Source organism: Podarcis melisellensis (assembly GCF_964234715.1).
Source record: "Podarcis melisellensis genome assembly, chromosome: 8".
Lineage (NCBI taxonomy): Eukaryota > Metazoa > Chordata > Lepidosauria > Squamata > Lacertidae > Podarcis > Podarcis melisellensis.
The window spans coordinates 43730323-43754118 of NC_138540.1; the positions used below are offsets into that span (position 1 = coordinate 43730323).

At 44.8% G+C, this 23796-nt stretch overlaps 1 protein-coding gene across 19 annotated transcripts in view; it reads right to left on the bottom strand.

Annotated features, from left to right (window-relative positions):
• Positions 1 to 23796, bottom strand: part of ZFHX3 (zinc finger homeobox 3) — a 384144-nt gene that overhangs the window by 51639 nt on the left and 308709 nt on the right. For all 19 annotated transcript variants that reach the window (XM_081923280.1, XM_081923279.1, XM_081923276.1 and 16 more), the window contains one exon: positions 18336 to 18567. In XM_081923280.1, the coding sequence (XP_081779406.1) occupies positions 18336 to 18567 (232 nt within the window). The remainder of the gene's footprint in view (positions 1 to 18335; positions 18568 to 23796) is intronic.

The window sequence follows — 23796 nt, forward strand, 5'->3', positions numbered from 1 at the left end:
CCTGTGCTTCTCAAATTAAATAAGCTGTTGGGCTTGCAGGAATGGCTCACCCTTCTGTAAAGAGTGTGTGTTTTTCTATACATATTCAAGCACAGTACACTAAAATGCTGTCTGGTGTTGGAGGCAGTATGTCTCATATGTCAGCTGCTGGGAATCCCAAGTGGGGGAGAGTCCTGTTTGCAGGCTTCACTGAGGCATCTGCTTGGCCACTGTGGGAACAGCATCCTGAACTAGATGGTCCCCTTTGGCCTGTCGTAGCAGAAGGGCCGTTATTATGTTGTTATAATGGGGGCCTCCAGTGACTAGTAAAAAACTGACAGTTCTAAAATTAAACCAAAACCTGAGAACAGGACTTTCTGGGGAACAAAAAATGTTGGCCACTCCAATTTTCTTCCCCTCCAAAAGAATTTTGCCGCACCCCTGAAATACAACCAGCTGATTCTGAGATGGTCTTCATCAACTGGGTGCTGCTTAACAGGAAAGGGCCTTGAGGAGAGCCTCACAGTGGATTTTCTGTACTTTGTCTTTCCCAAGTAATGTCCACTGTTATTCCTGTTTCCTTCAAACCTGAACAGGACTACTGTTCTCATGACTGCAGCTGATGCCCTCCTCCCCCAAATGTACCACAATCTGCCATTCACTGCACTAACAAGCACATTAGCTACCCAGGCTAATTGGTTTATGGATAACATTAATTACCATGTTGCTCATTAATGGATGAAATCTTTATTGGTTTCATTGATCAGCAGGACTTGTTAGTTGGCCTAACCAATGGCAGATGTAACAAGCTCTCTTATTGGCATATCAATTAATGTAATCAATTTCTGGCCAGCGGCTGCCATTCGCTTCCCTGTTTGTTAGAAGGTGGGAGTTCAAGGCAGAGCAAAGAAGCTTTCATTGCAAGGGTTTCTCATTCTTCTGAAGCCAGCTTCCCCACAGGCTCTCATTGGCCATGTGTGGGTCTGTATGGCAAAACACCTCTTCTCCTGCACAATACACGACCTTTTCATCGAACTCTCTCTCTATACACATACACATGTGCATGAGAAATCCATCAGTACAGACATCCATAATCATGCAAGGCCTGCACTCCCAGAAAATATATTACCCATCCTCTTACAGATGCATACTCAAGACTGCAACATCTTGTGGGTCTTTCTGAGTGCTGTATACGCAAGCCACTGTATATGCAGACATGGGAGCAACCTGCTGATAAATATGGGGAAATCCAGAAACTCTACTTGTTTCATCTACAATTCTAATGGGAAAAGGGGAGTTATACCATGGGCAGTCAATGGGTACAAGGTATTCAATGACTTCAAGCTGGGGAGGGGGTAGAGATGGTGCTGTGATGAGGCCACAAAACAAGATACACCAGAGGGTGGTGAGGAAAGGGAGAGAAATATGGTGGTGCTGATCTTTTTGAGGGAAGAAGTTCATATTTAAGGATGCAAATGTCACTTTTCATAGGCTAGTAGCAGCTCGAAAGAAACTAGCAAATTATTTAATGAGGAAGTGAGGATTTATTCTAACAGACTTTTGGGAACTGGCTGCTTTTAATGAAAGGGCTGGTGTTGTGCTTTTTTTGTTGTGTAAGTTTTAATAGATCTTATAGCCTTTAATTCTATTAATGTTTAATTGTTTTTAATGATTTTTTTAAAAAATGTTTTTAGCTGTTCTTATTTTTTTCTGTAAGTCACCTTGAGTCCCTGTTGGGGGAAAAGGTGGGATATAAATAAATATATGATGATGAGCTCAAAGTCCACATGCTACTCAAACCACCCAATTGTGAGCAGCAGCAAAACTTTTGAGAAGCCCAGGACTGTCAGTATTCTAGCTGTGGTTACTCTTCCATAAGTGAATTATACACACTAGCTGCTGCAGCACACTGCTGGACACAGAAAAGCGGGGGCAAAGGGAAAGGGAACCAGTTACCTTACAAACCCTAGGGCAGGAAACTTACAAACTTTATTGTAGGGGAACTCAGAGATATTGCTGAACTAGAACTCCCATCATGCCTGACCATTGGCCATTCTTGCTGAAGGGGATGATGGATCAAAGGTTCCCCTCTGCCGGCTAGAATTTGCACCTCCTTTTCTTTGCATTATAGGAGACTTGAGGTATTTTCCCCATAGTATGTTGCCCTTCCCAGTTGGAGGGAGCATCACGGTGTATGTCAAAGAGGCAGTTGAAGGAGCCCTTCCAAAAGGAAGAGTAACGGTTCTTTTGACCCTTCCTCTTCACCTGCTTATTGGGCAGTGCCCTATTTCTGTTCCTAGTCTCTACCAGGGCATCCTCCAGCCCTTTCCTGAAGAGCTTGCTCCCTTTAAAGGGGTCATTGGCCAGGATGGCCATTGACTTAGCATCTATATGCCATTGCTTAAGCCAGAGCTGCCTGTGCACTGCCAAGTCTGTTGTCATGGCTTTCACAGAGAATTGTAAGGTATCTGCTGAGGCATCGGCCATGTAGGACTATGGCTTGGAAAGTTTTGTTATTCCTTGATGTAGGTAGATGGCCTAGAGTGGGGCTCGTTTCAGCATGGCCTGAACCCCAATGTAGGCAAGTTTTGGCCATGAATGAGGCTGCTTCTGAGACCCTAATGGCAAAGGCTGAGGCTTCATGCAAGCAAGACTTCTGCCCTCTTGTTCTTGGGGAAGTCATCCCCATCGCAGGACACCATAGACCCATGTGAAATTAAAAAGGGGGGGCATGTACAAGTTGGACCTTGAACAACTCCAGGGCATGCTTATCAAAGGGATAGACAATTCATGACAGAGTGTCCTGCCTTGGAGACTCCAGGAATCTGCCATTCATTCAAAATGTTCTCTTCAAATTATTCCGGGAATGGTAAAACCCTCTTGATGGCCTTGTGCTTTGGGAAGGCCTTCAAACCATTGTCTGAGGCCTGAGGCTGTTTCTCAGCCTGTTGGAACCTATTCAGGGAGGTTCACTGTCATGCTTGCACACCTTCCCCAAGAGCTGTCTAATGTCTGGGCCCAGGAAAAGTATGGATGAATTATCTCCTTCCTCTCCTTGTCCGGCAACAACTCACCTCCCTCCCTATCCAAGGGGGCAGATCTGCACCTGGAAGCTGGCTTCTTGTCCTGGCAAAGATGCATCCTCCTGTTCCTGCCTCTGTGTCCACTGTGTGTGGCTAAGGAGCTCTCTCATCAGAGCAGGAGGATATGGAGAAGGGAGGGAAAGGGGCTTGTCCTCCTCCTCCTCTGAGTATTTGGTTGCTACAGTTGCTATCGGTCCTGTGGGGCTTTGCCTGCTGCTGCTCCGGTCTGGGGCACCCCTGGTGACGGGCTCAGTACCTCCTAGGTGGCTGCCCACCCACCCATGCAGCAGTCTGGTGTCTAAATAGAAAGAAAACACTTTGAGGGTAGTTGCTATCTTATTTTGGATTCCTGGACAAGACAGAGTGTGAGGAGGAAAAGAAGCTGATTTGAAGATCTGGGAAGGGTGGCTGGATCAGTCTCAGCCACTTCCCAGCTTTCTTCCTCAAAGGAACACAGTGCTTACAAGTTGTTTGGCCCAAGAACAACTGAAATTGACTCCACGCAAATACAGCAGGCTGAAGGTGTTGGAAGGGGTGCTGCCCCATGGCTGCCCTCAGCTTTGCAAGCAGACTGGACCTCCAGGGATCTACAAGCCATCGACAAGATTTGATTTATCGGGGCTAAACTACAAAGGTGGGAAGACTCCAGTCATTTCCAACTCAGGAAATCACATCACAAAAGTACTTTTTAAACTAATTACCCAGATTCCAAATTGCTGCCCTTAATGAGCCTTCTTTCTGCCCAGAACTTATGAGAGAAAAAGCTACCTTTGGAGCACAGTAATTACCGCTTTCCCTTTCAAACTTCTAACTGGAGATCAATGCTGCATTTTAAGACTCATTGATTTACAATTAGCCTGGCTTTCCTGCTAAAGTGTTTTCAAGCAGAGTTTACTTTTATTTTATTCTGAAATCTCAGAGATCTGGTTCTTGGATTTCACATCCTCCTGAGACACGTGCTGGAAACTCAAAAAGGAAGAAACACATCTGAGGGAGGGATGTGGGCCACATTGAAGTGGCTGGTGGGGGGGGGGGAGAGAGAGGGGGGATAACAAAGCAGAAGCCTTGAACAAAGCTATGGGAGAAAGGAGAGGCAGTCAAGCCAGACAGAGCAGCCACAAATACCTGGCAGGAGCAGCAACAGCCTATCAACTCAAGGAGCTCTCAGCAAGTGCTTCCCTCCTGCTCTTCTGTGGCATCCGGGAGAGGGATGCTCTGCGCATCTTTACAAAACAAAGCACTGGTTAAAAATAGTGTAGAAGGCAAGGCCATGAGGGGCCAGCAGTTCCTGCATTTGCACAATCTATCCCACAAGGGGAATAGAAGTAAGCAAAGCAATTAAGAATTTCATGCTGATTGCTTCAAGCATTTTCTTCTCTGCCATAAATGTAATCGCATAAAGAAGAGAGCCTCTCCTCCTTGACTCCATCTGGAGCCCTGCTCTCCATATAGGCAGAAGCCCAACTGAGACATACAGATCCTTGGGCTTGGCCACCTCCTACAGCATTTGCCTGTGGCGAGCAATTCTCTACAAAGGAACAGCATGATGTGGCAGAGGACTGCAAATCTGAGAACCCTCAGCTGCACAAAGGGAGGCTGCCGTACTCCTACGCTCATGTGATCTGACAACTGGCATCAAATCATGAAAATCTCGGCTTTCACTTGAAAAATTAAGCATGTGTTGCTGGACTTTTGTTTGTGGAGATATGTTTGAACAACAGGTAAGCAACTGCAAGCAAAAAGTCATAGTGTTCAAGGGCAGCGGCTCCAGTTGTGTCCTGCACAACTTATGCCTCTCCACCACACCACCATTATTTCCCACTACTCCCCTACCACTCATCCTTTATCCTAAATCTCCCTTTCTGCCCCACTGCTTTGTAACAAACAAACAAAGCAAGCGTATCCCCTTAATTCCTTTTTAAAAATTGGAGTTTGGAATAAAGTGTCTGCACAGGGAACGTATATACAAGGTGTGGCACTACAGATTTGTTACTGGTTTGAATAATTTATTTTGGACAGAAAGCCTAATTTTTTATTGGCTTAAATATGCAATCCAATGCTAAACATTAAAATGTGACCCAGTTCGTATGTAATACCAAGCCAAACCATGGTTAAGTGTGAACAACTGAGTGTACAGGTACTCAGAAGAAAAATCACAGCTGCTTCCCTGGTCCTACTGCCACTGTACTACCTGGAAGCAAGCCTTAGTTTGGCTTACTGTTATGTCTGAGCCTGGGCTCACAGGTTGTCTCTCCAAACCAAACTAAAAGCAGTAAGCCAAGCACAAACTTTGGCTACAGCTCACGGTTGTGTAGTGAAGCAAATCAGGAGCTTGGAATTGGCTGTAATGCTAAGCCAAACCATGGCTTGGCTCTAAGTAGTACAGCAACAAAGACTAGGGGGAAAGTGAAGTAGCCACAAGATTCCTCCAAGCGCCCACACGCCTGTTTACACTTAATTTGCCTTAACATATGTGCAAACCAGGCCTCTACCTGTGCAACCGACACATTTTTGTCAGATGATTACACTTACTTACACACATGCACACACACACGTACGTACCAGGAACCTGTTAATTAAATATTCTCTACAGTGATCGAAATTAGCATACCTTTGGCATAGAACACCATCAGTAACTGCTTTAGTGATCTAGTTGGTGGAGTATGGAGAAAGGTTTGCCCCAGGCTAGGCTATGTGCACTGCCAGCCAGAGATTAACACAGAGGAGGAGTCAAAATAGCTGCTTAGCACCAAAGAAAAATATCAAAAAGTTCAAAAAATGAAAGCTACCTTGAGGACAGCCTGCTCAAGTCTCAAAGATAATGTTTGGTCTATTTTTAAAACAGGTCTTTAACACTTAGTAGGATCCTTCTCAGCAGCAAGCAGTCCTAAGACACACTGCAAAATCAGGGGAAAACAAATAATTTAGGAAATCAAAATCCAAAGGGAAAAGAGGTTCAAGTGGCAACAAGCCCATCCGTAGCCTGTAGCAAAGGCATGAAGTGTGAGATGTGATGGGATAAGGAGCAGGGGTGCAGGGCTGTTGTGTCAGTTTGACTGGCACTTTTCACTCCTGCCCATCCTCAGTTGTTATCCACAACTATTATTTTGCTATTTCCCCACACGCCACAGAAAAGGGCTTCTTCTGGCAGCCTGGCAGCCACCTCCATTAAACATCTAACAGGCCTGACAATAAACAAAGAGAGAGGCTGCTGTAACAAATGTCCTGCCCAGCCATACCCCCCAATCTGTGGTGCATGCTCATGAGCTCCATTCCAAGCCAGCAGGCTCAAGTAAGAGGGAAACAAGAGGCAAACAGCCTGCACTATGGCTGAGCAGCGGAGGCTGGGAGGGAAAGATGGCAGAGAGATGGAGCCATTTTATTAGATCAGGCAAATTCTAATTTATTCTGCAGAGAGGGAGGCGAGAAAATGGATTCACGCTCAGCAGGCTGACTGCAAAGCATCCAACCCCCATCATCCTCAGATTTTCAAACTCATTGTTTGCCTCTTTTGGCCATTCCTAGCAGCTGTAGAAAAATCAAGCTCCTCCTGGAGACAGGGGGTGGGTGGGGGGAGTGGGCGTCTTATATTTTAGCCCTCAAGGAAACAAATTGGTTGCAGGGTTTTGCTCTGCTGAGTACAGAATCGGAAACAGCCCCCGCCCCCCAGCTCATATTCAGTTTAATGTAATGCCAGACCCCACCCAAAAGGATTCACTGAAAAGGTGTCCAATTGCTCTTGGCACTACATACCGGTACTTCTAACGGGATGCTGCACTAATGGTCATGTGGGAAAATCCACACTGCTCCCTCCTGCAAAAGGAGTCCAAGGCAGGAGATGTACAGTAAGGATAGCTATACTTCAGCCACACTGGACACTGCAAGAGATGCAGGCACATGCATGTGTGCACACACACATTGGGAGAAACATACATGAACAAACACATACTAGGCATATGTGGGGGCTTGGAGCCTTGGCTGACTGAAGGTCTGCAGTGACTCCACTAAGCACTCCTTGCCCTCTCTCTGCTTCCTATTCATGTCCCACTTCAAAGAACTGGGAAACAGCTTGACATGATGAAACAAAACCAGCCAATCAGGACTAATCTGTTTTTGAATAGTAAAGCCACCATCCGTTGGAAAACAAGACTGGGGTCAACCCCCTTCCAAGAAGGATCAATTGAGTAGACATAGAAGCAGCAGACTCTGCAGGGTGAAAAAAGCAAAGCAACCACGAAGCAAAAATTTGCCATGAGCTGGGGGCAAAAGCAGCCATCTTCAAGTCTGGGTGCAGTGGGCGAAGACCCCTTTTGCAGCAATTAGTAGCAGAGGCAATACTTCTTTTGCAACCAGTTCTATGATGAGAGAGGCAGAGCTAATTCTGAGTCTTAGTTCATGTTTGATGAACAGAAGGGTTAATGTAAGAACCATTTCTTTGCAAGGGTAACTCAAGCGACACTGATGTGAATCAATGTTCCTTTTGTGAACACATTACTTGGCAGAAACTGGCTTTTTGTATCCCCCTTAAACGAAGCCAGCAAAACAAAAAAAGGGGGAGGAATGTCCTTCAAACAAAAGGATGAGGTGAAAATAAAGAGAGACTCGCCTGCACTTTATTCTCTTTCATAGAAGCAAATGCATTTGGTGCTTTTTATACATTAATCAATCAATATCACTGACTGTACATCAGCAGTGCAGCCAAGTTATGAACGACCTTTCTGGCAAAGAGGACACTTTTAATGCTCACAAGACTGCTCAGAGCTTTGCAACTTTCTGAATTTATGCCTGCATGATTACCCCTCAGAGGCAGAAGCCTGTTAGCAGAACACCAAGGATGACCAGATTAGAACTTGCCAATTTGCACAGGCTGGGTGGAGGGAGCTGCCGTGTACGTGCACAGCCATCAATTGGTCTGGGAAGGCCCCTGCCATATTCCAGGAAGCTTTTTCTCATTGGCCAAAGTGGACATACTGAGAGAAGCAACTAGGCTCCATCTGTCTGGCCAACAAGCCACAGCTTGTGAAGGATGACAACTCCACTTTTGTTGCTGGCTAGAGCCACAGATTTGGCGTTCCCCACCTCACACACCTGCAGCCCTGAGCTGGCATCGAAGCCAAGGTTTCAAAAAAATTAAATTGCTCCTGTCACCTGGCCTGAGGCAGCCTCTGAGCAGAAACAGGAGGAGCTCTCTTCTTTGGCCAGTATCTAAAACCACTTTGGGTTTCTCTGCACATCCATCTTCCCAAACATCAACTTGAGGAGAAGCACTGCCTTGCACAAATTGGACAACTAACATTTTAACCTGCTCTTAAATCATTGGCAGAAATGGCATTTACACAGCCCAAGAAGTTCACAGCCAAGCTTTGCTAACAAAACAAAAACAGAGGAAAACCCAAATAGAAGCAGTTACACGTCTTGTGAAAAGGTAACTATGAGATGGTTAGATCTGATAGAAGGCTACAACAAGTACTCCAGATTGGATTGTTGCAATGTGTTCTACGTGGGCTGACCTTGGAGAAAACTCAGGAACTTGCAGTGGGCAAGTTACCAGACAAGGTTCTGTGTACAGCTCATATAACCAGTTTTAAAACAGCTTGCATGGATTTTCCCATTCATAGCCAGGCCCAAATCAAGGTGCTCACATTGGTGGTTCAATGGCTTAAACAACTTAGGCCCAAAATATCTGAAAGACTCCTCCTGTCCCTACAGACTTTCTTGGGGTGGGCAGAGGATATGGGAGCCCACGGTGGTGTGTCTTGTACTCTTGTATTCTACAGCTTCCACTGTATGTTCTTTACTCTGGCCTTTGACACCATTTTTTTTTAAAGGACCCACCCCATTAATCTGATAATTAAAGCAAATTACAGTCAAATTGTGTTATTGCTGCAGCCCTGGAACAACAACAGCAGCAGCAGCAACACATTTCTATTTCTATTATGATGAAAAGGAGTCACATGAATACCTTTTTAGCATTTTAAAAACGGTAGACAGAAACATGTTGCTTATACAGTGATGTCACTTTTTCAGAAAAATTGTAACTGGACGTTTTAGTTGAAAATATTGCAATATCATAAATCAATTGGGATCTGATTTAGCATGACTGATGTCTATTCAGTAAGTAAGCTAAAAATGCACATTCTGTAATTTTTACATGCTGTACAAATCTCAAACATTTCTCCAATTGTTAAAATAATTTCAACTGAAATATTTTAGAGGGTAGGATCCAGAAAACACTTAACCCTTGTGTACCCTCAATACAGAGGGTTTGCTCTGTGACCCAAGAGAGAGTCCATAGCGTCTGTGAGAGTGCAGCACTTTCCATATCAACTTTCATGGCAAGGATCTCCTAGACAACATCCAAGTCGTGCTGCAGCTTGGGCTGGACTTTGGAGCTGAAGTCTAGGGCCCCGTAGTTGAGGAGGCCACTTGCACAACAACAATGAAGTCCAGTATCAGCAGCACCAGGCCAAGCAAGTGCTTGATAGGGCCCTACTGTGGTTGGTGACAAGAGTCACCACAGCACCATTTCTGTCTTTTGCTTTCTTTCTTTTTTAATCGTTTTATAGTCAGCCACTGGCTGGACATGTACATAGTTGCAGGGGTCATCTGGTGATTTTTACTTTAAAATATATTATCCTTTTCTACAACAGTATGGTGCTGATTTCCAAGTAAATGTACTTGGCATCAGGGCAGCAAAAGGAAATTCCAATATATTCCTACAGTCATGATGGTACTATTTAGTGAGTTTAAAATACAAAACTGAACATGGACAGATAATTTTTTTAAGAAAAAAAAACAGGCTTGGAAAACTTTTGAGTTTTTCTCTCACATCAGAGGAATGTAGTAGTAGTCATAATGTTCTGATTTACAAATGAAGGTATACACATAGCCACCTCACAGAATCATAGAGTTGGAAGGAACCCTGAGGGTCATAAAGTTCAACCCCCTGCAATGCAGGAATCTCAAGTAAACCATCCCTGACAGATCCCTGACAGATCCCAAACTCTGCTTAAAACCCCCAATGAAGAAAAGTCCACCACCTTTCAAAGGAGTCTGTTCCACTGTCGAACACCTCTTACTGTCAGAAAGGACTTCCTGATGTTTAGTCAGAATCTCCTTTCTTATGACCTGAAGCCATTGGTACAATTCCTACCATCCAGAGCAGAAGGAAACACACTAACTTCATCTTCCATATGACAGGCCTTTATTGGAAGGTTATCATATCTCCTCTCAGTCTCCTCTTTTACAGGCAAAACATACCCAGCTCCCTCAACCGTTCCTCATAAGGCTTAGTTTCCAGACTCCTGATCATCTTGGTTGCCCTCCTCTGCACACGTTCCAGCTTGTCAATATCCTTCTTAAATTGTGGTACCCAGAATTGGACAAATTGGTGTGTTCTGACCAAGGCAGTAGAGAGGTACTATGACTTCCCTTGATCTGGACACTAGACTTCTGTTGATGCAGTCTGAAATAGCATTAGCCTTTTTTCGCTGATGCATCACACTGTTGACTCATGTTAAGCTTGTGGTCTACTAAAACCCCTAGATCCTTTTCAAATGTACTACTGGCAAGCCAGCTGGTCTTCCCTGCATAAGTGTAGAACCTGATATTTGTCCCAATTGAAATTAATGGTGTTAGTGTTGGCCGCCTTCTCCAATCTGTTAAGGACAACTTGAATCCTAATTCTGTCTTCTGTGGCATTGGCTACTCCTCTCAGGTAGTGCTATCTGCAAATTTGATTAGCATTCCCTCAATACCTTCATCCAAGTCATTTATAACTACAATGGGCCAAGGACAGAATGTGAACACACACACAATCCCATTATAAGACCATTAAATGTTTAGGGTCTAAAATGACTTATTTGTACCTCTGCTTCTAGGAAACAATGAGAAGGGCATCCTCCCTACACTAGGTTTCAGAGAATCACTAGAGCGGCCAAACTAGCATGGTTGATTTGATTTTATAAGCTACTAATATGCCTGTATCTTCTCTCCTCTCTCTCTCTCTCTCTCTCTCTCTCTCTCTCTCTCTCTCTCTCTCTCTCCCTCTCTCCAATCTTGGAATCCATACAGTCACCTTTCCCCTTCCCTAGAATCCTTACACCAGGAATGAAGGAAGGAGGAAGGGCCCCTGGGAGGTGGCCTGGAAAGCAGAGGCAGCTGTACTAGTCAAGTGGAACAGACAGGCACTGCCTGCCTGCAAAGGCTGGAATTAATGCTATTGTCCTGCCACAAAGGCAGCAGCAAAGCAAGCAGTGGAGGGCAGAGGACAAGCCCAGCCCAGCTACAAGCCAAAGGATGAAGGAGGAGAATGACAAGAAATTAGGGAGAATCTTCTTGGTCTGGTCTAGGGTAGGGTGGTAGTGCCTAGAAAGATACCAGCTTTTACCTAGAGAGCCCAGAGGTCAATCATACATGTTCCATGTGAATATGCGAATGCGCTAGAAGAGTATGTTCAGGACACTCATGGGCTGGAGCATCAGCCCCAGAAGAAACAGATATGGGTGTTGTATTCAGCCAGGCACCAGAAGGCAAAGCTAACCAATCTTTTAATTTATTGGCTTCTGGAAGTTTGGCCTGGTGTATCCAGTGAGCTACTCATTAGCCAGCATGATAAGGCCAGCATGCAACAGCCTGGAACTACAAGTGGCTAAAAATGTTTTCAGATGTCACTGGACTGCAAGGAGACTCACTTCAAAAGGAATTGCAAGCTGAAAGTGTAACCATGCCACATGCCAGAAACACTTGCTGAAAAAGAAATCTCAAATACAGGAGACAGAAAGAACACATCAAAGCCTGATGCCCCACCACCACCAGGCACATATGCCTCCAGCCCCAAACTTGAGAACAGGTGATGCATGAATTGCTTCCTGACTGGTAGCAGACCACAGAAGGAGCACAGAAGGAACCTATTTAACATGGGAAACTATTGGGAAGGGCCTGTGCTCAGTGGTGCAGCATCTGTCTTGCATATAGATGTTCCCAAGGTCAATCCCTGGCTCTCCAGGTAGGGCTGGCAGAGGCTCCTACCTGAAATCCTGGACAGCTGCTGCCCTCAGTGGAGACAATACTGAGCTAAATGGACCAGTGGGCTGACTCAGTATAAACTAGCTTCCTAACTGCCTTATTCCAAGTTAGACTATTTTTTCATCTGTCTGGCAGTAGCTCTCCTGTATCTAATGCAGTGAAGGTCTTTTCAGCCACCTGCTACAAGATCCTTTTATTAAAGGGTTGGACCTGGAACCTTCTATGTGCCAAGCAGAGTCTTCTACTGATCGACAACCTCTCCACATACTGAATCCGATCTCCCAAAGGTCTGAGCAAATTACAAAGCAGTAGGGGGAATTGATTCTGTATTTGAACATTGTCTATCAACCAAGGCTTTCAAACCCTGTGACCACCATGTGGGGTGCTACCCTCTGTGCCCTGCAGTTTCTGCTGCAGGTTGGGAAGATGTATATGGGCCTGCGTTCCTTGGGCAAGTCATCCAACAGGGGCAGGAGAGCTTTCAGAGGCTTTGCCTCCGCACAAAAGGGCAAGATAGCATCAGAGACCCAGCCAGGCCAAGTCAAACCTATGTTGTGGCTGACTGCTAAGCACAACACGTGAAAAGAACCAGGCCTGTGCAGCAGCAGCAGGAGGAGGAAGAGGGATGCCTTTAATGATGAGAAGCAGCCAGCAGAGGGACCCCAAATCACTGCCAAGCTTCCCAGCTCAGCAATCTGGCAGCTGGCTGCTCCTTGTGGGCTTAGGATGCAGCTGAACAAGGAAAACATTCTGGAACAAGTCAGCAGCTGGAGCTTCCTCTCTTGCTGCTTAATGAAAGCCATGAGCGGCTGATGACAAGTGTCTGGTGGAGCAAGCTGGAGGTTTATGAGATTCCTGCCACGTTTCAGAGCAACTGCAGCATGCCTTCACTCTGCCTGCCACAATCCTGCTAACCACTTCCTTCCTGCCAGGCGCTCCTACTAGAGACTTTCATTAACCCAGTGCTTGGTGTGTGTGTATAAGTTTATACTACACCCTCAAGGGGCATGAGAAAGTGTTTCCTTGAGCAAAACAGAAAATGATTAAGCTCTTCATATCCTTCATCATCACCTTCTCTACCCACTGGGCACAGTTGCCTCTCTTGCCTCCCAAATCACAAACACATGAGGACAAATGATGTTCTTCTTCTGCCAAAACCTCAGCACCTAGAACCTCGTGTGAGATGTAAGTGGTGACTCCAATAGAGGAAGCTACCCAAAAATGAGGGAACTGATAAAAAGGAAGTTGAAAAGGAAAGTAAAGAGGGTCCAATGTTTCTAGAATGCTTGGGGATTGTACCAACACACTCTAACAGAAGTTAGCTAGAATGTATACTGGGGGTCAGGGCTAAGAGGATGCCAGTGTGGTTAACCAGGAAAATCAAGAAACTATTAGGAGGCAAGAAGGCTTTCTTCAGAAAATAGAAGTCTTGCCCAAAGAATCACAAACTTTGGCAAAAGATATTCAAACAGACATTAAGTGATGCAAAAAAGAAAGAAAAGAATTTGAGGAGCACATCATGTTTTCAGCAAAGACCAGCTACATAAAAACCTCTTTAAATACATTAAGAGAGGAGACAGGCTAACAAGGTAGTTGGACCTTTGGACAACAAGGAAGCCAAAGGTGTGCTAAAGGAGGAAAAGGAGATTTCAGAGAAGGTGAATTCTTTGATCTGTCTTGACAGTGGAAGATGTAAGTCATATCCTTGGTGCCTGAACTAACTCTCAGGAAGGGGGTCTGAGTAACAAAGGCGAACAGTGGTAATAAGTCACAAGGTTCTAGGTCTTATTGACAAATTAAAAAGTGACAAATCACAGGGTTTGGATGCACCAGGCAATTTTTAAAAACACTTGAATGTTAAATTGCTGATTTTCTAACAAAACCATGTAACTTGAAGGGTAAGGACTGTTGCTTAGAGCAACTGCCTTGCATGCAGAAGGTCCCAGGTTCAATTCCAGATAGGGCTGGGAAAAGTTTTTGCCTGAAACCCTGGAGAGTCATTGCCAGTTAGAAAAGACAAGGCAGCTTCCTATGTCCATACGGTTAGCCTCCAAGCCTGAGGAAAGTGGCCAACGTTACACCAATTTCTAAGAAGGGATCAAGTAGAGATCTGAGAAAATACAAGTCAGTAAGCTCGATGTCTGCTCCAGGAAAACTGGTGGAAATCATTGCTAAAGATAGAATTACCAAGCATATGGAAGAACAAGCCTTGCCAAAGCAGAACCAGCATGGCTTCTGGAAGCCTAATTTCTGTCTCACAACCCATTAGAGTTATTTGAGTGTAAACAAGCATATAGACAGAGATGATCCAATTAATTTTGATCATATCTATTCCATGCATTTAAAGCACACATGGCTTCCCCCAAAGAATCCTGCGCTGTAATCTACCTCTCACAGAGCCCCAATGCACAGCACCCTTAGCAAATTACAGTCCCTAGGATTCTTTGGGGAAAGCCATGTGTGCTTTAAATGTGTAGCGTCAATATGACCAGTGTGTACTTAGACTTTAAAAAAAGCTGTTGATAAAGTACCTCCCCAAAGACTCCTGAGTAAGCTTAGCAGTCAGATTCTCTTATGGACCAGGAATTGGTTAAAGAATAGGAAGCAGAAGTGCCCTGCCCCCAAGGATCAGTATCAGGAACCGTGCTTTTTAACTTGTTCATAAATGGCATGGAGTTCAGGGAAAGCAGTGAGGCAGTGCATGACAACCAGTATGTGGACCGAACAAACTTGAACAGAAAGGGATTGCTAGGAGTTTCAAAATGAACTCTCCAAACTGGGTGAATGACATTTAAATAGAAAATAAGTGATAGTCAATGGAGCAGAAAAAATATGTAACTTTACATATGCACTGATTAAGCCTCAACTGGCAGTGACTGATGAGGTTCTATGATGTCAACTCTGTGTGTGACAGTTATGAAAGGTAAATTCCATGTTAGGGATAATTACGAATTAGGATAATTAGGAAAGTGGCAACCAAACTGGTAATATCGTAATACCTTTATACAAATTTATAGTGTGACTGTGCTGTGTGCAGTTCTGGATGCTTCACCTTGAAATGGATTTTGCAGAGCTGGAAAGGGTTTAGAAAAGGGCAACAAAATGACCAAAGGATTGCAGCGCCTCTTCTATAAGGAAAGATTACAATATTTGAACTTTTTTAGTTTGTTTTTTTAAAAAAAAATTAAGGGAGGACATGACAAAGGTGTATAAAACTATACATGGTGTGGAGAAATAAGATAGAGAGGTGTTTCTCCAGAATACTAAAACCTTGGACCATCCAATGAGGCTGGAAGATTCAGGACAGACAAAACAAAGCACATAACACATACTTGAACTATGGAACTCACTCACACAATAGATTGTGATTGTCACCAATTTGGATGACGTTACAAGGGGTTTAGATAAATTCACTGAGAAAGCTGTTAAGGGCTACTAGTCATGATGGCTACTAGTTCTTCCTCCACTGTCAGAGGCAGAAATCCCCTGAATACCAGTGGCTGGGAATCACAAGTGGGGAGAGTGCTGCTGTGCTCATCTCATCTTTGTGAGCTTCCCATAGGGTGGCCACTGTGAGAACAGGATGCTAGACTAGATGGGCCTTTGGTCGGACCCAGCAGGGTTATTCTTGCATTCTTATGATTCAGGCTGTGATTAGAAGTAGTGCTGAAATAATTATGTTCACCACAATGAATTGGCTGTTGTTTGCTGTCAAATGAAGGGACTGCTGCCATCCCTCCTAACAGAGCCATGGAGGAATTCAGGGAGACTATTTATGGTTGGCTAGGACAAATGGATGGGCCCTTCTGCATAAGGCAGCATTCTGTCACACATACAAGGAGAAAGGCACTTAACTGAGCCAAAGAAAGCAGGGAGTAGGGAAGCCTACAAAGGCAAAGGCAAATGCAAATGCAAAGGAGGCCTCAGAAGTCAAGCAAAGGGAAGATACATTTGATTCTCCTTAATTTGGGCCAGGATGTGGGTGGCACTGTGGTCTAAACCACAGGGCCTAGGGCTTGCTGATCAGAAGGTTGGCAGTTCGAATCCCCGCAACGGGGTGAGCTCCCATTGCTCGGTCCCTGCTCCTGCCAACCTAGCAGTTCGAAAGCACGTCAAGTGCAAGTAGATAAATAGGTACCACTCTGGCGGGAAGGTAAATGGCGTTTCCGTGCGCTGCTCTGGTTCACCAGAAGCGGCTTAATCATGCTGGCCACATGACCCGGAAGCTGTCTGCGGACCAACACCGGCTCCCTAGGCCAGTAAAGCGAGATGAGCGCTGCAACCCCAGAGTCATCCATGACTGGACCTAACGGTCAGGGGTCCCTTTACTTTTAATTTCAGCCAAGATGCTAGAGAAAACTTCTTGAAAAATTCCTACGATATACATAGCCCTTTACAAATAGGAACAAAAGAATAGCTCTGCTGGATCTGGCCAGTGGCTCATCTAGTCCATCTAGTGGCCAACCAGATGCCCTAATGGGAAGCACACATGCAGGATCTGAGCACAAGAGCACTCTCCCCTCCTGCAGCTTCCAACATCTGGCATTCAGAAGCACAAAGCCTCCAACAGTGAAGGTAGAACATAGCCATTATAACTAATAACCATCAATAGTCTTATCCAACATGAATTTGTCTAATCTTCTTTTAAAGCTGTCCAAGTTGGTGGCCATCACTGCCTCTTGTGGGAGCAAATACCAGAGTTTAACTTTGAACTGTGTAAAGAGGTACTTTCTTTTGTCTGTCTTGAATCTTCTAACATTTCTGCTTCATTAGATGGCCCTGAATTCAAGCAGTATGAAAAAGATAGAAAAATATATCTCTCATTACTTTCTCTACTTCATGCATAATTTTATACATTTCTCTACTCATCCTTTTGTTCTAAACTAAAACGCTCCAAACACTGCAACCCTTCCTCCTGTATGAGGAGCATTCTAGTTGGCCTTCTCTCTTTCTAGTAGACAATATCTTCCTTGAGGTTAGGCAACCAGTACTATCTATACACAGTACTCCAAGTGTGATCTCAACATAGATTTGTATAACAGCTGGATGATATTAGCAGTTTTATTTTCAATTCCTTTCTGAGCGATGCCTCACATGGCTGCTGCACACTGGATCTGTTTTCTGCCACTCTCTCTCTCTTAGGTTCAAAAGCAAAACTGATTTGAAAACTTTATTTTATTTTAGAAAACAAATGCGGCAACAAACAAATTGGAGGATAGGCCAGTTTGAATTTGGAAGGGGCTTCTTCCATACTTCTATAGCATTAACCTAACCCACCCTCCTCTCATTAATGCCCCTGCACAAAACACACTACAAGGAGGTCAGTCTTCTCTACCATGTTAGATGGGGGGGTGGGTATAGGGCCAATACATTGCCTCCAATGGCGTAGCATGTTTTGCCAGCCCCAGGGGCGTGCACATGTGTATGTGTACCAGAGCAGTTGGGCGCAGAGGGTGAATAGAGTCTGCTGCGCCAGCCCAGCCCTCACCACCAATGTGACCCCACCTCCACCAGAGCCAAGCAGGGCAGCGTTGTATCGCCTTCCCCTGGATCATCCCAGCCTCGAAAAGTGGCTTGGGGCTGGCAGGGCGCCCTTCGATCCCAGCCTCACAAAGTGAATCATTCAGATCAGATTCCAGCTTTGCAACGCAGGACGGAGTGAAGAGCCAAATGAGCAGCGTCCCTCAGAAAAATGTGCCCAAGGCCATCACCCTGACAGCCCTCCACGCTACGCCTCTGCCTCCTTCCCTTGCCACCCGCACTGCCGCACATCATCCTTACTTCCTGGAACCTGCCAGGGTGTGGCACAGGAGGGTTGGTGCTAACGTAATCCCAAAGGAAAAGGAGCAGACAGCAGGCAGTAAGCAGTCTCTATAGATCATAAAACAACTCATGAAGGCCAGCTGGATGCTTTCCTTACAACAGGAGAATGAAATGCAAGTAAGATTTCTACAACACTAGTCGCACACATCCACTTCACGCCAACTTGGCTGATGTTGGTCCCACCAAGCAAGCAGAAAGTCAGTGCAAACCGTTATTCAGCTAGATAAGTGTCTGAGTGCTGGGCCAAAAATCCAGTCACAATCCCAGTGCTGCCTTCCCAACAGCAGTCATGAAGGGAGGCCAACTTGTTCCTCACCTTCTGAAATTGAGAGAGCAACACCCTGGTGTCACTGAAGCAGACACATCTCACTGTTATGGCAGAAAGAAGAGCTACACTTTGCTCGTGTGAGAAATACCACTCACCAGCATCAGGGGGGGAGCACTTCTGGATGGTGAAGATCTGGCCCAAGTCCTCCTCTTCTTCGGGAAGGCCCTTCTGTAGGCGCTGCAGCTTACGCAGACTCTCACTCCGCTGGTGCTTCATGGAGCGCACATGCTGAATGAGATTTAGTTTGGCCTTGGTGGAGTAGTTACATAGGACACAGTGGTAGAAGCAGCTTTCCCCATCAACTCCACTCTCATGATGCTGAAGGTGCTGAAGAAAGGAAATGAGAGCAAAGGTCAGCAATGAGGACCAACTTACACAAACTCCAGGGCAAAACTGAGCGTGTCAAAATCCTGGGGTCCTCAAAAGGCCAAGTGGGAGGCAGGAGAAGGCAGACTTTCCCACACTCTCTTCATTTCAATCACAAGAAAATCTGAATTTCAAAGACAAACGCATCGTTTGTCACCTAAAAGACTAAAAATAACTTGCCTTTAAAGGATCCCCCTTTTATTCAGGAGTTTCTCTTGCTAAAAACATAATTAAAACTCATGCTGAAGCAAAGCATGTGTTAATACACACACACACCTCTCAAAAAGCTAGGAAGGCATACCAGACTGTTAGCCATGTCAGCCTGTTCAGCAAGTGCAATAGTCTTTTAGCGTGTTAAGGCTAAAAGATTTATTCTGGCATATGTTTTTGTGGACCAGAGCTCACTTTGCATGCCTGATGAAGAAAGCAATTCATATCAGAATGTAAGAACCCTGTAGCAGAATCAGGCCCATCTAGTCCAGCACTCTGTTCTCATAGGGCAACTAGAGGCACCACTGGGAAGCCCACAAGCAGTACCCTGAATACAACAGCATTATCTCTACCTGCAATTCTCAGCAACTGTTAAAAATGCATGTTGGTTTAGGAACTCTCTGCAGCACCAGTGGAAAACTGGGCATTAATCAATCCACCTAACGAGCAACCCTATCACTCTTGCAAAAAGAAGTGCCTCTTGCTAGCAAAACAAGCTACCGTAAATTCCAAACTAAATCCCCAATAGGGTGAGAAGGGGGTTGCCACAGAAAGATGCCTGTAGATTCTTAGTCTGCCGCCTGTCTGCCCCCTGGAACACCTCCCTGACACTTAAAGTGAATGTGTAACACAGCCTCTGAGAAGAATAGGCAATCAAAAAGTGTATCTCTCTGGGTGATTGCCCACACCTCTGAAGGGAGTTATAGGATCAGGACAAAGACCTATCTAGTCCAGAACCTTTTTGTCACACTAGCCAACCGGATGCCCTAATGGGACACCTGAAAAACAAGAGCACTCTCTCCACTTGCAGCCTCACTGGAGTCACTGCAGCCTCACTGGAGTCATCATGACCTTTTCCCCTAAACTAAATGTTCCCAAATGATGTAACTTTCCTCATGGGGGCTTCTTCTAGTCAGACGATCATTTTGGCTGCTCTTTTCTTAACCTTTTTGAGTTCTACAATGTCCTTTTTCAGCTGAGTTGACCAGAACTGTACAAAATATATTCCTGTATATGTAAAATTGGGGGAGGGTTGTTGGTTTTTTGCCTCAATGTGCACTGCTCTACACTTGCTTACAATGAACCACGTTTGCCATTTAACACGCATTTATCCAGTTTGAAGAGCTCCTCACATTCCCTTTTTTTGTTTTTACTACTCTGAAAAAATGGGTGTCATTAGTCTGCCCTTCCAACACTGCAGCAAACACAGAAAGAAACCAAATTGGATCATCTATGGCCAGCTTCACAGCAACCCACTCCTCTTCACCCATGGGCAGTAATCACAGTTTGCACCTCCCTTCACAAGCCTGCTGAATTCAATTCACTACGGAAAAAGGTATGTGAGAATTAAATGCTAGTTGAGCCCCAGTGCAGACTGCCCCTCAATGGAGTTGAGCTAGACCAAAAAAGAAACTTATAATTCTCAGGGATAATAGGCAGAACCACAAAGAAACATTGAAAGCTGTCTTACATCAAGAGAGATGACTGGTCCACATAGCTCAGCATTGTCTACACTGATGAGCTGTGATTCTCCAGATTTTCAGATAGGGGTCTCTCCCAGCCCTACCTGGGGATCCCAGGGATTAAACCTGGGACCTTCTACATGCATAGCATGTGCTCTACTCAAAAGCTCATCCATACAGAATATGAAAAGGAAAAGCTAAACAAGAAGTCTCACTAGGAAGTAATTTCTTCTAAAGAATATAGGCTTTTACTAGTTACTAAGAAAAGCCAACCAACTTCTGCCAGGATACATTGATCAATTCCATAATATGGAGGGGCACAACAGCTTTCCCCTCCCCCTTACCAACAACAGAAAGCTTCTAACATCAGGTTCTTCACGCATGGAATGCAAAATATTGATCATGGTTAGTCAAAGCTTCACTTTTAAAGCAGAAACACACTGAAGTACATTTGATAAAAACCCTAACCCTCACAAGTGAAGTTTCCCAAAGGATTAGAACCTGCTGCAAAATGAGGGCATTCCTCAGTCCAGTGAGGACAGACCATTTGTTAGAAAAGAGATCGTCAACACTGTGCCCTTCTGATGTTGTGGACTACAACACCCACCAGCCGCAGACAGCATGACAAGAGTTGCAGTCCACAAGAGCTGGAGGGTATTACAGGGCTGTACTTTCTGAAGGAGCAGGTATCCAGCCCAGGGGTGCTTCTGGATCCAGCTGTGTCAGTGGAGGTGCAAGTAGCCTCAGTGACTAGAAGCACCTTTTACAACCTTTGACTGGTGTGACAGCTACAACTGCTCTTGGACGAGAAGCCTTGACCACAGTAGTTGAGACACTGCTGAATGTAATATTGGGTTACTGCAACACACTCTGTTTGGGGTATCCCTTGTACTTTACGCAGAAACTGCAGTTAGTTTTAGCAGTTCGGTTGCTGACAACAGTGAGACCCTTTCTGTATGCAACCCTATGCTCAGAGATCTGCACTGGTTTTAATTTTACTGTATTTAATAAAATTTATATATCTCTTGATTGGTAAGAAAACCTCTAAGCAGTTTACAAAAATATAAAATGAAACATTAAAATATGTTTTAAGCAGGTTGTCTATCTGCTACAGGGCTAAGATAATCAAGGTGTTACTATTAGTATGCCCTTAACAGCTAAAGACCAGGTTACTTGCAGGATCGCCTTACCCTATATAGGCCCACTCAGTTGCTTCAGTCTATGGAACTGGCACTGTTATTATTTCCACATAATACTGGTAGGGAATTGATCTTTTAGTGTGGTAGCATTCACACTTTGAAACTTCCTGCCTGTTGATATCAGGCAGGACCTTTGCTAGCTTAAAACATTTTTCTTTAGGCAAACCTATCCAGAAACTGCATGTGTTTTATTTCATTTTAGCTTTGCTGATTTTAAACTTTAGAATACTTTTAAACACCTGTTTTATAATTATTTGTATTGAGAATTTTAATGTCTTATTTTATATTTTTGTATGCCACTTAAGGGGGATGTGAGTGGTGTTGTGGTCTAAGCCACGGAGCTTCTTGGGCTTGGAAGGTCGGTGGTTCAAATCTCCGTGATGGGATGAACTCCTGTTGCTCAGTTCCAGCCCCTGCCAACCTAGCAGTTCGAAAGCACGTCAAAGTGCAAGTTGATAAATAGGTGGGAAGGTAAATGGCATTTCTGCGTGCTGCTCTGTGCGCCCCAACCCCAGAGTCATATGCAACTGGACTTAACTGTCAGGGGTCCTTTACCTTTTTTTATGCTACTTAAGAGGTTTTCATACAACCAAGTGGCATATAAATCCTCACCACACAGAACTTCAGCAACCTGCAACCAGGGTGGTACCAAACAGGCTTATTTGCCTTTCTCCACCTGACCCAGGATTCAAAAGGACGGGTGCTGTTAAATTGCTTTTAAGTTGTTGTTGTTGATGTTGTTGTTTTTTTAAAAAAATTAATTGCTTTTTAGTGTTTTAACTGTTTTTAACCCATATCCTATGCCCTTTAAAATATGTTGGGGGTGGTTATTGGGTTGTTGTGTTTAATTTGATTACTGTATTTTTCGCCCTATAGGGCGCACCGGCCCATAGGGTGCACTTATTTTTGGGGGGGGGGGAATAAAGAGAAAAAAATTATTCCCCCCCCCCCGAGCCCCAAAGAGCAAAGAAGCCAAGACAGCGAGCGGGATGGATCCCGCTCGCTGTCCTGGCTTCGTGTTTAGCCTCAGGGCTGGGGGTCCGGGAGCGAAGGCGAGGTTGCACAACCTCGCCATCGCTCCCGGAGCTTGCTCGCGGGGCTGGGGGCGGGGGAAGCCCGAGCTTCCCCTGACCCCAGCCCCCAGAACGGGTCCGGGAGTGATGGCGAGGTTGCGCACCGACCCCTCTCGCTCTCCAGGTTTCAGCGAAAGCCTGCATTCGCCCCATAGGATGCACGCACATTTCCCCTTCATTGTTGGACGGGGAAAAGTGCGTCTATAGGGCAAAAAATACATACTTTGTAGTTTTACATTCTGATTTTATCCTGTGAACCGTCCTGAGACCTGTAGGTATAGGGTGCTATATAAATTCAATGTATTTATTATTATTATTATTATTATTATTATTATTATTATTATTATTATTTGGATTTCTTGCCCACCCTTCACCCTATAGTCCCAGGGCAGGTTACATTTATAACTGTAATGTTAAAGCCAAATAAAATGAAAATAGATAAAATAAATATACACCAGACAAGAAAGCAAGTCCCACAGAAATCTTAACTGCCAAAGGTCAGGGGAAAGAGGTGCGTTTTCCAGATAAGAAGATATAGCAAAGGTGATAGACGCACCTCTGTGAGGAGGGAGTTTCATGGGTTAGGGGCTACCGTGGAGTAGGTCCACCCCAGGCTGCTAGCCTCTGAACTTCTGATGTCAATAAAACTACCAAGAGGGCCTCTTCTGTCTATCTGAGAGATTTGTAGGGAAGGAGGTGGCCTTTCAGATATCTGGGGTTTAGGGCTTTGAGCACCTTAAATCAGGGCCAGAAAACAAACAGCAACTAGTGCAGTTGTCTTAAAATAGGGGTTATATGAGCTCTAAATAGAACCTTGACTAGTAAAGTTGGCTGTTGCATTTTGGAGCAGTTGAAATGTCCAAATAGTTTTCAAGGGAAACACTATGTAGATCACATTACAATCATCTAAGTTAGACATCAGCAGACCAAGGGTACAGTGGCCAAGTCACCTCTGTCTGGAAGGGGCTGTTGCTGGAAACAGGCACTCCTATCCACTGAGACTACTTGAGCCTCCAGTAACAGTGCTGGATTCAGGGGAACTCCCAAGCTATAGACCTGCTTCATCTCCCCAGCTCCTGTATGCCAGAACTCAGAATACATTTTCTTTATGGGATCCTCTTTACTAGCCCACATCTAGTCCATGATCACCTCCAAGTATCAATCTAGCACTAGAGTTGCCTCTCCCAATTCAAATGAGAGAGAGAGAGACAGACAGACAGACAGACAGACGTACGTATGCATCAT